This window comes from Cuculus canorus, chromosome 23 (assembly GCF_017976375.1).
Source record: "Cuculus canorus isolate bCucCan1 chromosome 23, bCucCan1.pri, whole genome shotgun sequence".
NCBI lineage: Eukaryota > Metazoa > Chordata > Aves > Cuculiformes > Cuculidae > Cuculus > Cuculus canorus.
Genome location: NC_071423.1, coordinates 6,245,787 through 6,260,718, shown reverse-complemented (window position 1 = coordinate 6,260,718; position 14,932 = coordinate 6,245,787). Strand labels below are relative to the sequence as shown.

The following is a 14,932-nucleotide window of genomic DNA, read 5'->3' as shown; positions in this document are numbered from 1 at the left end:
CAGTAAACATGACTAAACTACCCGCTCGTGTGATTTATGCCTAGCTTAACATTTGTAACGAGCTAAAGGAATGTGCTGCTTTTGGCTGAAGTTTAGGAACGGTCATTTCGACCTTGTCCTTCTGCTTCTTTATGTAGTCTCTCACCAGTTATAGGATGGAACTACCAAACAAGTGATAACAGCGCAACCTCTTTGTCCAGAGCTCCAGTCCCACATTTGACACACGTTGGGTGGCTGTACCTATGTATGTGCTTTTCTGGTACGACCTTTTTCTACCTCATGCAAGAAGAGCGAAGGAGAGAAGGACTAAGAAATAGTTAAGAGGCAAACGTTTGTAACTGCCAGATGTGGTGCCTGGGACGAACAGTTTGACTGCATTTGCCTGCTCACTCTGTTGCCTTGTGTCTTGTGGCTGACTTTCTTGGTAGTTTAGGTGTTCCTTACAGCCTTCAGGCTGTTCTGCAATTGCACAGAAGGTTGTGAGGACCTTGCTGCCTTTTGGGGAACCTACAGGAAAAAAGGGATGTTGCCTGTGTTATTGTGCCTGGAACCCCTCCAGGGATGGGGCAGCCACCACTGCTCTGGGCAACCTGGGCCAGGACCTCCCCACCCTCACAGCAAAACATTTCTGCCTAAGATCTCATCTCAATCTCCCCTCTTGCAGCTGAAAACTATTCCCTTGTCCTATCCCTGCACTCCCCAGCTCTCCTGTAGTCCCTTTCGGTACCGGGAGGCTGCTCTAAGTTCTTTGTCACCTTCTTCCTATCAAGTATTTACGCACACAGTAAGATTCCCCTCTGTCTTCTCCAGGGTGAACACCCAGGTTTCTCTCGGCCTCTCTTTGTATCACAAGAGCTTAGGTCCCTTAATCGTCTTCATTGTCACTTTGGGATGTACATGCCTCATTAACACAGCCTTAACATACCACGTTAAAAACACGTACAATTGTCCGCCTCAATGAAGGATTGTGTTTTAAAAGAGAAGCATTGTCTGGTAAACCCAGTGGTCAGCGTCTCTGCGTCATATGTTTTCAAGTAAATACCATCTTAATCTCTCCATTGTCCGGTAAAAAAACGTGCTTTGAACTCCTGAAACGGCTGTACTGGAAGCTGCCTTGTGAACAACAGTCCTGCTGCTTTCTGCTCTGGATGCAGCTGAATCGAAGATAGCTTCTGGGTTTGATTTTATTATAGAAAAATGGAAAAAAACTACCGTAGAAACACGTAGCCAGAGGGTAAGAATTGTTAAAGGATATGCTTATGAAAGCGTAGGTAGCTTTGCTGCTCCAGTCTGCGCAAGAGTGCTTTGCTTTAGGTTCCTGCAGGAACGACTGAAGTTCTTAGCCTCAGACATACAGACACACGTTCAAACAGTGTCCAGATCCTCACTAGTGTGGCAGAATGTCTCCAGCAAGTTTCAGCTGTTTCAAAGTGATTCCTGTATCCCAGGGGCTGGCACGCTGCCTGCATCCCAGCCTTTCCTGTTTGCAAGCCAGTTAATGCACAAACAGCATCCTTGCACGTACCATCACCTCTTTGGATGGACTGTGGCACATTGCACCGCTCTGGAGAGACAGCAGTGGGTTTCAGAATAAGTGACCTATTCCATGCAGGCTACTGGACTTGGTGGAATACCGGAGTCTAAGGTGGTTTGGAATCTTTGAAGTCCTGATAGGCTAGAGCCATAAAAGCAAATGACAGCTTGGATTTATTAACTTGTTTGCTGCGTTGTTAACAAATGATGGATTAACAGATTAAAGGGCTGGCTTGCGTTCTGTGTAATTTAGCTTGTGCCTTTGATATCTGACTTCACCTTGATATCATATGATTTGTCAGTCACTTGGTGACTGGATGATATTTAGCTTGCAAATATTATGATCTCCTCTTACTGCCAGGGTTTTGTTTGTTCTTGTGCTTTGCCAAGTTAAACCGGCTGAAAGTGTATTAAGACTTAGATAGGCTGGAAGCTCTGTTTTCAGAGCCGCAGGTTCCAGAGATTGGATCTAATGTGCTTTGCCTAAAAATGGTTTTGGAGGGTTGCTGAAATGAGTGTACTGTAGCTGAGGGCTTTAGTCTGCCGCTTCAGGTGGCTCAGGAGCAGGCACTGTGCCTTAACAGGGTGCTTGGGATGTAGGAGAGGCAGCACATGGAATCCTTTCAGTCCCACCACAAGAAACAAGGGAGTATAGAACTTTTTCCTACATGATCCCCCTCTAAATCGTCTTTGAAATAAGCCTGTTCTAGTGAACATATTAAGAAGATGGTGTATTGATGCCTTTGTTTATTTAAACATTAGCAATGAAAATGTAATTCATAAGTCACCTCTGAATACGACGCTGTCTGGAGCATTTAATGGCAGGGAAGCCTTTGAGCTTTGAGATCCACGTGATCCAGTGGGAGGTCTCCCTGCCTATGGCACGGGGTTGGAACTGGATGATCTTTGGGTCCCCACCCAAACTGTTCCATGATTCTAGGCTGGTGACCCAAGCGGCAGCAGAGAACTCCTTTGTGTCTGTAAATGATGGTCCCTACTCATGGGACTTTGGGTTCACGTCAGTGCTGGCTGGGGTGCAGCAAGCAGCTGGAGGCTGCTCAGCCCTTGCCTGTGAACGCAGGGTACAATATCTGTACGCGTTTGCTGCACCTTCATTAACCGCTTTCTTTGTAGGATATTGAAGGCAATTCCAAAACCATCCTAACAGTTGATTCTTTGATTTAATGCCTTCTAAGAGAAAATAGGATCTGCTTCTGTCAAGACTCACGCAGCTGCTGCTTCACTTGTTTTTGTTCCCGAGGATAAATGAAGTCTTGGGTTTCAGAGCTATCACTTGTTTCAGGGCTAACGTTAGTTTTTACAACGTAATCAAGTATGAAAAAAAAAAAAAAATGTTCTTTCTGCTTGTGATGCAATGAAGAAGAGAGTGAGGTCAGGATGGGTACCTTATGAGTTCTTGTTTTATTTCCAGAGAAAAAGTACTTGTAGCCTGCACAGAGCCTCTGCTGAGGCTTCAGAGGGAGACGAGAGGTGGGAAGCCTGCACGAACTGAGCACCTCATGATGGTGAAACCAGTTATTCCAAGTATTCCCCCATTCCACAGGGGTTGTGCTATATGAAAAATATTTATTAGGGTAATCAGGTGCCTATAAAGGAAGGAGCAGAGTTTCATTATGCAAGCAGCTACTTTTTACTCTTTTTCCCATCCTTTGGAGGGGGGGAGAGTGCAAGGACAATGGGTTGTAAACTGGGATTGACTGGAATACTGTTTGGAGTTTCCTAGTGCTAATCATTTGAGGGAAATCTTTTAGCTTTAGGGTTGTTGCTCGCTGTCTAATTCATTTAAACCTGCTTTATTGTAACAGATTACCTCGCCAGCCACGGCCGTCTCAGTGAGTCTGAGGCCAGGCGCAAATTCTGGCAGATCCTCTCGGCAGTGGAGTATTGCCACGGGCGGAAGATTGTTCACCGGGACCTGAAGGCTGAAAATCTTTTGCTTGACAACAACATGAACATCAAAATAGCAGGTACTCGGAATGTAGATGATATTCAGTCACACCTTATTTTTATTAAGGCTGTTTGAGTAATTCATTTGCTGCTGCCCAAGCTACTCTACCGTGCGTAAGGTACAGAAAATCAGAGTGGTAATGTACTATTTTGCATTATGGATATCGCAGTACGTGTAGCTGAAAGAATTCCTAGATTAGCTCTATTATACTTTCAGGAAAAAGGAAATAAATTTTAGAGTTGTAGCCATTTTTGTGGGTGTCACAACACGGTCTATAGTGCTGCCAGATGTTCAGGTTAAAGCAGAGTTAATCAAATAACTTCTTTCAACACTAGAAAAACTCAGAATGGAAGCTTATTGATTTTTTTTTTTCTTTTTGCATGCATGATTACATTTTAATTATAAATTTAGACGCAGCAGATGTTGCTAGTGATGGAAATCATCAGTTGTCAACTCATTATAATTCCATAAATCCTTGCACACTGACTTTAGGCCAGAGACACTTGAAACGGGAAAGCTAGATAACATCTCGATCTGGGGGACTGTTGAACTTCAGTCTTCAATAATACGGGAGCAGGAAAGGAAGACTTAAGTGCTGCAGGAGGCTGGTTTGTGTGGGAAGGAGCTTGCTAGTTCTGAGAAGGAAGAGTGAACAGGTAGCCAGACACGCTGAAGGAGGTAAAGTGATCGCACATTTCTGAGTTGTAGAGCACTGCTGGATTAATTTGCCCTTGAAGTCGCTCTCTGGCATTTCTGAAATCATAGAATGTCCTGAGTTTGATGACCCACAAGGATCATTGAAACCAATTCCTGTCCCTGCACTGGACAACCCCAACGTTCACACCGTGTGGCTGAGGACGTTGGCTTTGGAATGAAACATAATAAAAATACTTAAGGATAGCTACTTTTAATGGATGAACTGAAAATGTATTTTGATCTTTAATGCTTTCTTTAAGGATAACATTGTGGAAAAGTGTTAAATGTGCCAGCAGCTCCTTTTTGTCTATGGGGTATGAATACAGTGTCCTTAAAGATTTTAAAGGAAAAGTCAACACGTGTTGAACTGGTTAGCATCTGTCGCAAAGATTCACGGCTACAGCAAACATTGGGATGACTAGCAATTAATTCTGGGGATTAACTTCACCCACAGGACAAATCTTTTAAATCCTTTCAAGTCATCTTTATCAGAACGAGAAATCTACACTGCATTACCTTTGAGATGAAAACTTATTTCTTGAGCAAGAATTTTGTTCTCTTTAAACTTAGAGAAAAGGAACCCATAGGTAAAAAAAAACAAACCACAAATCCAACATATAGGTTATCTTTGCCTTTGAAATGGGATTTCACTGATGGACTAAGAAGGATTTCTTGTCGATGTATGCATTCTCACTTCTAATTTCAAATCTGCATTTCTTTCTAGCACCTACTGCCAGTAATAGCACGTGGAGAATTGACAGACATATGTTGTCCTGATAAATACCACCATATGACTTCAGTATATTCTGTGTCGAAGGGCTGCAAGCCACATGGACCCCATTTACCATGAGTAACTGAACTAAATATGGGGGAAATCTTGTGCTTTTGTTCATCTTTCTACCCTCACCTTCTGATCTGCCGCACATCTCCCCATTTTCACCACCATATTTTGCCCCTTCTATTTTCTTTTCCTCCCCATCAGTGCTCATCACTTTCAGCCTGGCATAGTTTTTTCCGAACTCCCCGGGGACCTCAGCTGTGCGGGAATGGGGCCGCATTCAGAGATACTCCTTTCATGGATGCGCTCAGCACTGCAGGGATGCGAGTTCCTGCCTCCCAGTGCAAGCATGACACAGGCTGACAAAAACACTACTTCAAAGGCATCTCAGGAGACCCGTTAACCAAAGAAAGGCTCTATCGCAGGGAATTTCAATGCATAAGTTCTCCAGGGACTCAAATAAAAGCATTGACGCACGGTAATTACGAGATTCCATCAGCTGCTGCTCTCTCCTTCCTCCTCTGAGCTGCTGTTGTGCTCTCCCTCTGTCTTACAGAAAGTTAATTACAGGTGGTCTGTATGTAAATGGTCGCATTAACTGGCAGTGATTCACGTGGTCTGATTCCTTCACAGATGTCCATCAAGCTTTATCAGGTTGGTAGCCCCGTGTCCCTGTTTTGGTGATAAAGTAGCTGGAAGAAAGTTATGGATAGCTGCTAGAAACTTTGTAGTGATTTGTGCTGAGTCAGTTGTTTCTGAAAAGGAGGGAGATGATTAATTCCACAGGATGATTTATCTGTGATTTTGGAGTTGGCCGGTGCTGTGCAGATCCCTGAGAACAGTCTCTTCCAGGGCTTCATGTTCTTCATGGCTCATTTATCAAAGTGTGGAAGAACAAAGGGCAGCCAGGATCCTGTCTCTGATAGCTGGAATTACTCTCTAATTCGAATTACTCTTAACAATTGGAAACCAACGCAGTAACCGATGAATTATTTTGATAGAAAGCTCTGCAGTGTTGGTGTTTGCATTGGGCCCCAGTGTTATGTGCGGGGCTGTCCATTGCCAGTCACTCCTCGCAGCTACGAAATCCACGTAGATATTCATGGCCATACTGGGCAATTCCTAACTTCCAGTAGATGTCTTGGATCATTCACGACTTTTATTGAAGCTTTTACTCTTTAAGAACACAACATTTTTCAGTCAAATACAGAAATGTGCATAAAGTGTTTCGAGCACCAGGAGAATAAAATAAGATTAAAATATCAGCGCTCCTAAAACCATAAGCTGATGAGACTCTGATGTTTTAGGCCTAAACAAGGAGGATGGACAAGGAGACAAGCCCAGAGGAGGCCACGAAGATGATCATGGGGAGCACCCCCTATAAGAGGTCAGGCTGAGGGAGTTGGGGTTGTTCAGCCTGGAGAAGAGAAGGCTCCGGGGAGACCTTAGAGCAGCTTCCAGTGCTGAAAGGGGCTCCTGGAAAGCTGGGGAGGGGCTCTGGATCAGGGAGTGCAGGGAGAGGATGAAGCAGAATGTTTTTTTAAGCTGAAAGAGGGGAGATTGAGATGAGATCTTGGGCAGAAATGTTTTGCTGTTCAGGTGGGGAGGCCCTGGCCCAGGGTGCCCAGAGCAGTGGTGGCTGCCCCATCCCTGGAGGGGTTCCAGGCCAGGTTGGATGGGGCTCGGAGCCCCTGATCCAGTGGGAGTTGTCCCTGCCCATGGCAGGGGATAGGACTGGATGGGCTTTGAGGTCCCTTCCATCCCAAACCATTTTATGATTCTGTGGAATAATGAGCATCTCTCCGCATACTCCCAGCACCCCCAGTTTGCCCAGTTAAGGTGCCTTATAGACACCTGCAGAAGTCATGCCATCGTGATGGTAAAGCTGCTGTGTTTGAACCAGGTCAGGTAGGAGAGACTGTTATTTTGAAGCAGGTTGTAGTGCTGGTTTGTCTTGATGGTGGACAGTAAAATATGCATTGACGTCAGAACTGGCTGATCAGCATTCAGTTCATGAAGTAGGTCAGGTTTGTTTCGAACACACTCATACCTTTCCTTTATCAGCACCTCTCTCTCGATTATCTCCTCTGCTCATATTACTGTAATAACAAAAGAACCGCGTGGCTCTGTGAGGTTGAATTCTGTTGGCAATTTTAGTGGAATGGATTAATTATAGCGCTGAAGCTGGTGTCCCCTCTAAAGGATTTTTAGAGATACAAATTAGAGACTACCTCGTTGCGCTCGATGCACAGAAGTTTCAGTGGCTCTGGCAGGGAGCTTCCATTTCTCGGATTGCAAACGGGTCTGAAATCCTAGTCCGTTTCCATTTTGAAAGGGAAAACAGATTCCATTTAAATGATGTATGTTCAAAAAATTATACCTTCTACGTTCAAGATTATTCGAAAGGGGGTAAAATGAGATTGAGAAACAAAATACCGCAAATGGTGAGAGCCAATATTTGCAGATTGCACAAACACAGAGTTTATTCAACTGAACACAATGCTGCAAACGATCATATTTTTTTTAATGTGCAGATTCAGGCAAATGTTACGAAGATAAGGATCACTCCATTATATAATTTCAGTCCGCTGGTAACGGGTCCAATTTCAGTCCTTTTAGAATTCTAGGGCTGGTGTACGTTTTTTTTGAAGGTTGGCACATTTTTCCCTCAAACATCACTAATGTTCTTAAAATCCATTTCTCTGGAATGAGAAATCTTAACAGTGTTTTTAGGTTAAAAACTATTACCTTTGATCCAGAACAATTATGGTAGATCAGCGATTGCAAAGTAGAAACAAGGTGGAGGGGGGAAGAGAGAGAAAGAGACGGGTGACTATTTTGTTTTTAATTGAATCCTGGCCATTCTAACACTAAAAAGTGGGACAACTAAACTGACAGTACAATAATTAAAAACTGATGAAGCCCAATGGAGCAAGCATCCAGTATCCTATCTAAATCCTGAACTACTTCTTTGAAATGGTTCTCCTGGATGCTATTAATTCTTAAGTTCTTAAGAAATGGTTTAACATTGTTTGAAGACGCAACTGTAGAAAGCCTGATGGAAACAAAAAGAGGTAACCATAATAATTTATGTACCTTAACAAATAATGCTGATCTCTCTGCATAGGTAATTATTTTGTCCAACAATAGAAGATAATTGGATTTCTAAAGATAAGAGCAGATTGCTGAAATATGAAGCGCTGGTTTTAATCCTGTGCTACATGAAAAAGTCCAGGGTGTATTAGCAGGTATCTGGCTCTTGCTATGCTTTGGATTGTCAGTGCATGCTATTTTTTCACCAGAAATTCATAATTGGAGGACGCTGGTGTTCCTTGCCCATGGGAAAGGGAAAGGATTGCAGTTTCAGAACTGCAGAGCGAAGAAACCAGTGTCCAGGTTTATAAGACACATACTTCTGGAAAAGGTGCACGGACTCATGAGGAATTCTGTACTGGGTCAGATCCATCTGGCAGTGCCAGGGAGAGTAGAGGACACCAGGCTGGGCTGTTTTCTGCACCCTATCCCCTTGCGCTCATCCCTGCCCCCCAGTATCATTGTATAGACCTTTCACGGATGGATTTGCCTAACCGAGCTCCATCACCTGTGCTGTCCCACAACCATCTGATTCAAGCCAGTTGCTGCTGTTCCACCCAGGCAAGCTCTATCTCAACAGCATCAGTTCTGTCATTCTGTTGCTCAGAGAGGGAGGAGAGGTAACAGCCTTGCAAAGATTGTGCCGTTCGGTTCTAAGATGTCCTTGCTCTTGAGCTACTTTTGGTAATCATAAATGAAACTATTACGTGTTATGAAATTAAGCGTGTAAAGATAATACTTAAAAGCAAAAAAATCCTAATTGTAACATAAATCTAATCTTATCTTGCGTTGATCATCATACTTCAAGCTCTTTTCCGTCTTCCGCTGTTCAGATTTTTTCATGTTTCATTTTGAAGTGGCTTCGATGTGTTCACATTCACCAAATAGCTAACTCTAAATCCAGGCTGGATAGGCAAAGAGTTTCACTTTCTTAGGGGCTGAACTCGTGTGTATTTCCAAGCAGGTTGTGCTTTCTACAGCCGTACTTACAGACATTCGTACACGTACTGGTGAACCTGATACGGAGACGTATGAGGGTGGCACCTGAGTAGGAGCTGCGGTTCCAAGATAGGCTGATATTTATCTGCAATACTAAGAGGATGTTTAAAATCTGACAAATGCAAGATAACTGAAGGGAGAGATCAGATTTAATGACACCTACACAGACGGCAAAATGCTTCTGAGAGAAGAAATTGTTTTGTATCTCCTGAAGTATTGTCAAGGTTGCCAAGCCAATTACGTGTGAAGAGAAGTCTCCTCAAAGAGAACAGAAAAATTCACAACAAAAGCCTGGCTGCAATAGGAAAAAGACAGGTGACACACAGTGACTGGGGGTGGCTAAAAGATTTTGTTGTTTCCCCCTTCTGTTATTACAGCTGAAGTTGCAGTTGTTTCAGAACTGAAGGAGGATGTAAAAGGAAGGACAGCGTGAGTGTTATAGTCGGTGTTTCCTACGTAGATTTGGAATCTGAGCCAGCCTTGGCCGTTTGCACCTCCAGAGCATGGGGACATGCCCGGATGCCATTGCATAACTGTTCTGCAACTGCCGGGCGCTCTGCGTGCTTGCAGAGCATGACACAGCTACGGACCTCGCGTGTGGTCTGACCTTCAGATAGTCTTTTTGGCATCGCAGCCTTCTTCCTGATAGGCAGCGGCGCTCTTTGACTGTAGACCATTCCCAAAAGTTCATTGCTGGGAGCCTGGGTATCTGATTTTCTGACTTTGAGCTAACACAGTGACCTTGGGCTGGTGTTGGAGGTTTAACCTCTTGAGGATTCCACCCGGACCAGATATTTACAGTAATATAAGATGGTCTCATTTAACAAAGTATGTTAATTATCTGGAATACAATATTAATTTAGGGACATTGACTTAGAAGGGTAGAATGAAGCTTAAATATTTGTCTGTCTTTTAAGTTTCTGGTCTGATTGTTGACAGTGCACAAATAGATGAGGGATAAGAGTATCTTGTGTCATCATGAAAATGCCAGCTCATCGTTAGCAGTCAGCACGCACAGACAAATCTCTAAGGAGTTAGAGGGATTGTAGCTCTGATTTAATCAATCTCTGTTTCCAGCAGACTCAGCCATTTGATTTTGAGCTGGAGTTTTTTTAAATTCTTCTTATTTCTAGTCAGAAATAAGAAGTAGTATTTTGAAGTAGTCAATCCACCAAATACTATTTTGCTGCCCTGATTCTAAACCAAATCTGTTCAGATAAATCATGAAATATAACAGTTTCAATGTTATTTATGCCCCAGAGCCCCTTTACCAAGCAGTTTGCTGAAGTCTGAAGGCTCCAATTGTCGTTGATCAGAGGCCTGGAGCACCTCCCATAGGAGGACAGGCTGAGAGTTGGGTTTGTTCAGCCTGGAGAAGAGAAGGCTCTGAGGAGACCTTACATCGACCTTCCAGTACCTGAAGGGGCTACAAGAAAGCTGGGGAGGGGCTGCTCACAAAGGCTTGTGGGGATGGGACGAGGGGCAATTGGCATAAACTGGAGAGGGGCAGAGTTAGACTGGACATAAGGAGGATTTTCTTCACTGTGACAGTGGTGAGACACTGACCCAGGTTGCCCAGAGCAGTGGTGGCTGCCCCATCCCTGGAGGGGTTCCAGGCCAGGTTGGATGGGGCTCGGAGCCCCTTATCCAGTGGGAGGTGTCCCTGCCCATGGCAGGGGTTTGGAACTAGGTGATCTCTGAGGTCCCTTCCAACCCAAACTATTCTACGATTCTATGATTGTTATTCAGGCCATTCTCTTTATTTTTTTCTTCCAAACTGAAGCCATGGACCGCAGCTCCTTATTTGCATCATTTCAGCAGATTTGATGTCAGATAAGCCCTGTAGTTCTAGTCTTGAAGGGAGGAAGACAAGGCTATCTAATGACCAAATCAGCTTTCTTAGAACAGAGATTTCCTTGTTCGGAACAAGAGCATTTGGGGAGGGAGAAGAAAAGGTAAAACTGCAAGGATATGAGAGATGTATCTGTTCGTGCTTTGTGTGAATGCGAATAATGACCATGGTTAGAGATGAGAAGTGAAAGGGATTAATCCTACAGCTGTGGGTGATGCTGAAGAGCTCCATGGATTGAATTGTACACAGAGCTTATTCATGAAGTATTAAGGACCTGAATCTTTGCAGAGCTTTTGTTGTAGAGGAATTGGCCTCCCGAGTCCTACTGACCCTAACGTGTTGCTATTAGTTAGCCCTTTATAATGATCTTGCAACTCCCATCCCACAGGTATTTTGAGCTTTCCAGAAAAGAGCAGGACTATTCTAGCCATGCATTCTCTGCTGGATGTCTCAAAATTAGTCCCGTGGTTAGGATTTATCTGCACACGGGGCTTCCTGCAGCCAATGGTGCCATTGGCGTTCATGCCATTGCCAGCAGTCTCTGGGAAATGTCCTGTGTGGCTGCACCGAGGGACTTTGGGATCGCTTCCAGGGCAGACAAAGATCAGATGGTCTTTTTTTGGCAAGGGAAATTATGAGACTGGCTTGGGAGTTGCTGGTACCAGAGAAGTTTAGCTCTTATCACTGCAGCAGAGTTACTGGACTCCCCTGGAGTATGTGAGGAGGGAGCCAGAGCAGTTACCTGCCCATCTGAGAAGCAAGATGTGAGTTTTCCAAGTACCTACAGATCCAAATTAGAGGCTTTCCTGGGCAGGTGATTGCAGGGTTAATACAACCTAGGAAAAGTTTTTGATGGCCCAGTATGGAATTATCTGTAATGGGCACAGCTCCTGGCCTAGTTTCTTTCAGGGGTCTAAACAAATAAAGAGGAGTCTTTTAGCAGCTTTGGGTTAGACCTGGGATTTTCAGGTTGTGTGGTCGGGTGTAGTTGAAAGTAGAGCCCATTTTCCTAACTTTTCAACACAACCTTGCTGCTGCTGATAATTAAGCCAGTATCTTTATCATCCAATCGTGGACTACCTGATGGGAGCACCCTGCTTATTTTTAGTCTTGATCTCTTTTGGATAGCAAATTCAGAAATCTCTGCAATAAGATTTCAGAGAACGACTGGCTTATTTAAAAGAAAAGGCAATTTCTGATCAGTTGGAGGGTGGATGGAGCATGTGCAGAGTACTGGACTGTAGGGCTACAACAGAGGGAAAAACATCTATGGCCAGTGTTTACAAAAGGAAGGGAGACAAAGCTCTTCCTCTCAAACCCTGATGTGTTTGGGTCACTGGACTGCGTTGTGCCCAGAGCCTGTGATGTGTTATTATACATTAAAGGAGGCAGAAGGTCTACAGCAGAATTACAGCATCACTTTTCAGGCTGTGGAAACGCTGAGGCAAAAGTTTTCGGCAGAGGATGACTGGTTTGTGTGTGCTCTTTCAGGAATGACCAGGAGCTTTGGTTATGCTGAGCCCTGGCCTGGGTCAGGCAGTGGTTTCTTACTTGAGTTTAGCTCAGTCTATTAATTCTCTGTTCCAGTGTCCTCGTGTGTATGACTGGTATGCGGTTTCACACCCTAAAACCCCCGATAAGGGACACACATTCCATAATCAATACCGTGAAACTCCTAAATACAAAGAGCTGCTTTATGCATGTTGCCAAATATTTTTCAAGATGCATTTTTTGTGGAGGAACGCCACTGAGAACTGGTCGAAGTGAGGTTAGATATTTACATTCCATATCTAGCTGTTCCTTCAATAGTACCACAAGTGACCTTTAGAAAAAGGAAGGATGAAATGAGGACACAATGACCTGGATTGTGTGTGTGGAACCGTGGCTGATCTCCAGTTACCAATTGCTTATCTGAATCAAATGGACCTCCAACACAAGGCTTGTTAAAAAAAAAAGGTATGTCTTACCTGTGGAAACAGTTGTAGGAGCTACAAAAGTGATCCAAGGGCTGGAGCACCTCCCATACAGGCAGAGAGAGTTGGGGTTGTTCAGCCTGGAGAAGAGAAGGCTCCGGGGAGAACTTAGAGCAGCTTCCAGTGCTGAAAGGGACCTATAAGAAAGATGAGGACAGACTTTTTAACAGGGGCTGTTGTGACAGGACAAAGAGTAACGGTTTTAAACTAAAAGAGGGGAGATTCGAACTGATGTAAGGAAGAAATGTTTTGCTGTGAGGGTGGGGAGGCCCTGGCCCAGGGTGCCCAGAGCAGCGGTGGCTGCCCCATCCCTGGAGGGGTTCCAGGCCAGGTTGGATGGGGCTTGGAGCCCCTGATCCAGTGGGAGGTGTCTCTGCCCATAGCAGGGGTGGGACTGGATGGGCTTTGAGGTCCCTTCCAACCCAAACCATTCTATGATTCTGTATCTTAGTACACACTAAGGAAAATCTTGGAAGACAGACAAGAAAAATGCTCTAAACACCTCTTCTGTTCTTGCGTTCCTGAAAGTGCTTCTTCCACCCATGTTCAATTTTGATGTACCTTGCAGGGAGAGTTCTGTTAGAAGAACCACTGGGGCTCTTACGTCCCTCTCTTAGGACAGCAGTCAAGGACCTTCACTGTTAAACTCTGTGTAAAGAGCCCAATTCAATTTCTGTATCGCCGCTCTATAACAGCTCCAGGTTAACTTTATCTGAGCCTGGTAAGGTTTTGTTTAATCTCTCTGTACCGCTTTGATTCTGAGGGTTCTCTGATAATTTTTTAGCTCAGGCTGTACGAGAGCGCCAGGCTCTCTCCTCTGAGTAACACAATCTATACAAATAGGAGTAAATGAAGTGGTACCAGCAGTGCCCGTGCTGTGTCTGCCAACCCCAGTGTTTATCAGCTTCCCTATCAGTGCCGCATTGTATTAACGTACCTCTGAGGTATCAGCACCTGATAGCACTAAATCAACAACCTGATTGCTGCTTATCAACACTGTTGACTTTCACAGGATTCCTCGAGTCACACCAGTTTTACTCTGCAGGAGCTTGGTCAGCTCCAAGGGTAAAAGAATTATCACCTTAAGGAAAGAAACACCTTCTGTAACCTTCTCCTGCAGAATGTGCTCCAGTATGGAAAAAGCGATGGGGAACTGTTAAATCGCTGTTCCTGCAGGAGCAGCCTAGTGGTGAACAGCCAGTGCTGCTGGGCTTGGCAGCTCTCACCTGTCCCTGGCCAGTGCTCCGTCCTGTATTTCCTTTGGACGTACGGCCGGTTAGTGAATTGAAGTCAGTTTGCCTGAAAAGCCTTAAATCCAAAGTGTGTTTGTCCTTAGTATCTCTCCTTGAGAAAAGCTTTGCTTTAGAATTCACAGCGTTTGTTGTCACGGAGAACACAGAGAGTGGACTGCAACTCAAGTGGAAAGAGGAACGAGCAGTACGGAGCTGGGACAGTGCAGTACGGAGCGGAACAATGCTGGGAGCAACAGGGACAAATGGTGGCTTTGTTGAATTCTATGAGAAAACCCCACTAGGCTTCAGTGGAGCAAGTCTTTTGATTCCTGGTGTGAACAGGTGTATCCAAACATTGTGCTCCAGTGGCTTCTATTAAAAGCCTGATGAATAAGAGCCCTGTGTATGAATACTAACGAGTGTCGTGGAAGGAGTGTATTCGGAATGAGAATCTGTGCTGCGTGTGGGAGGGTCCATTGGGAACCTGGCAGCAAGAGTAAAGAATACTAAAGCAAATGCTGTATGAACTAAGCAAAGGGAGCGAGAACGATGGCCGGATATATGAGGAACAGGAGGTGTGGGCTGGTAAGAGTTCCTGGAATGGAAGGCAAGAGAGCTACACATGGGAGCACCGCGGAGCTGTAGCAGCCACCTGAAATTGTGCATTTGGAAGATAATCAGAGTTCCGTCCCTGAGACAGCTTCCTCAATATTCATGTTGTTTGCTGTATTGTTCTAGTAAAAAAAAATGCAACCTCTGAGAGCAACAACAGGGGAAGCTAAAAAAAATCTGCATCAGACTCTCCTG

General features: G+C 44.5%; 1 protein-coding gene across 1 annotated transcript in view; it reads left to right on the top strand.

Annotated features, from left to right (window-relative positions):
* Positions 1-14,932, top strand: part of SIK2 (salt inducible kinase 2) — a 47,776-nt gene that overhangs the window by 15,747 nt on the left and 17,097 nt on the right. The window contains exon 4 of the mRNA XM_054087211.1: positions 3,360-3,521. Coding sequence (XP_053943186.1) covers positions 3,360-3,521 — 162 coding nt within the window. The remainder of the gene's footprint in view (positions 1-3,359; positions 3,522-14,932) is intronic.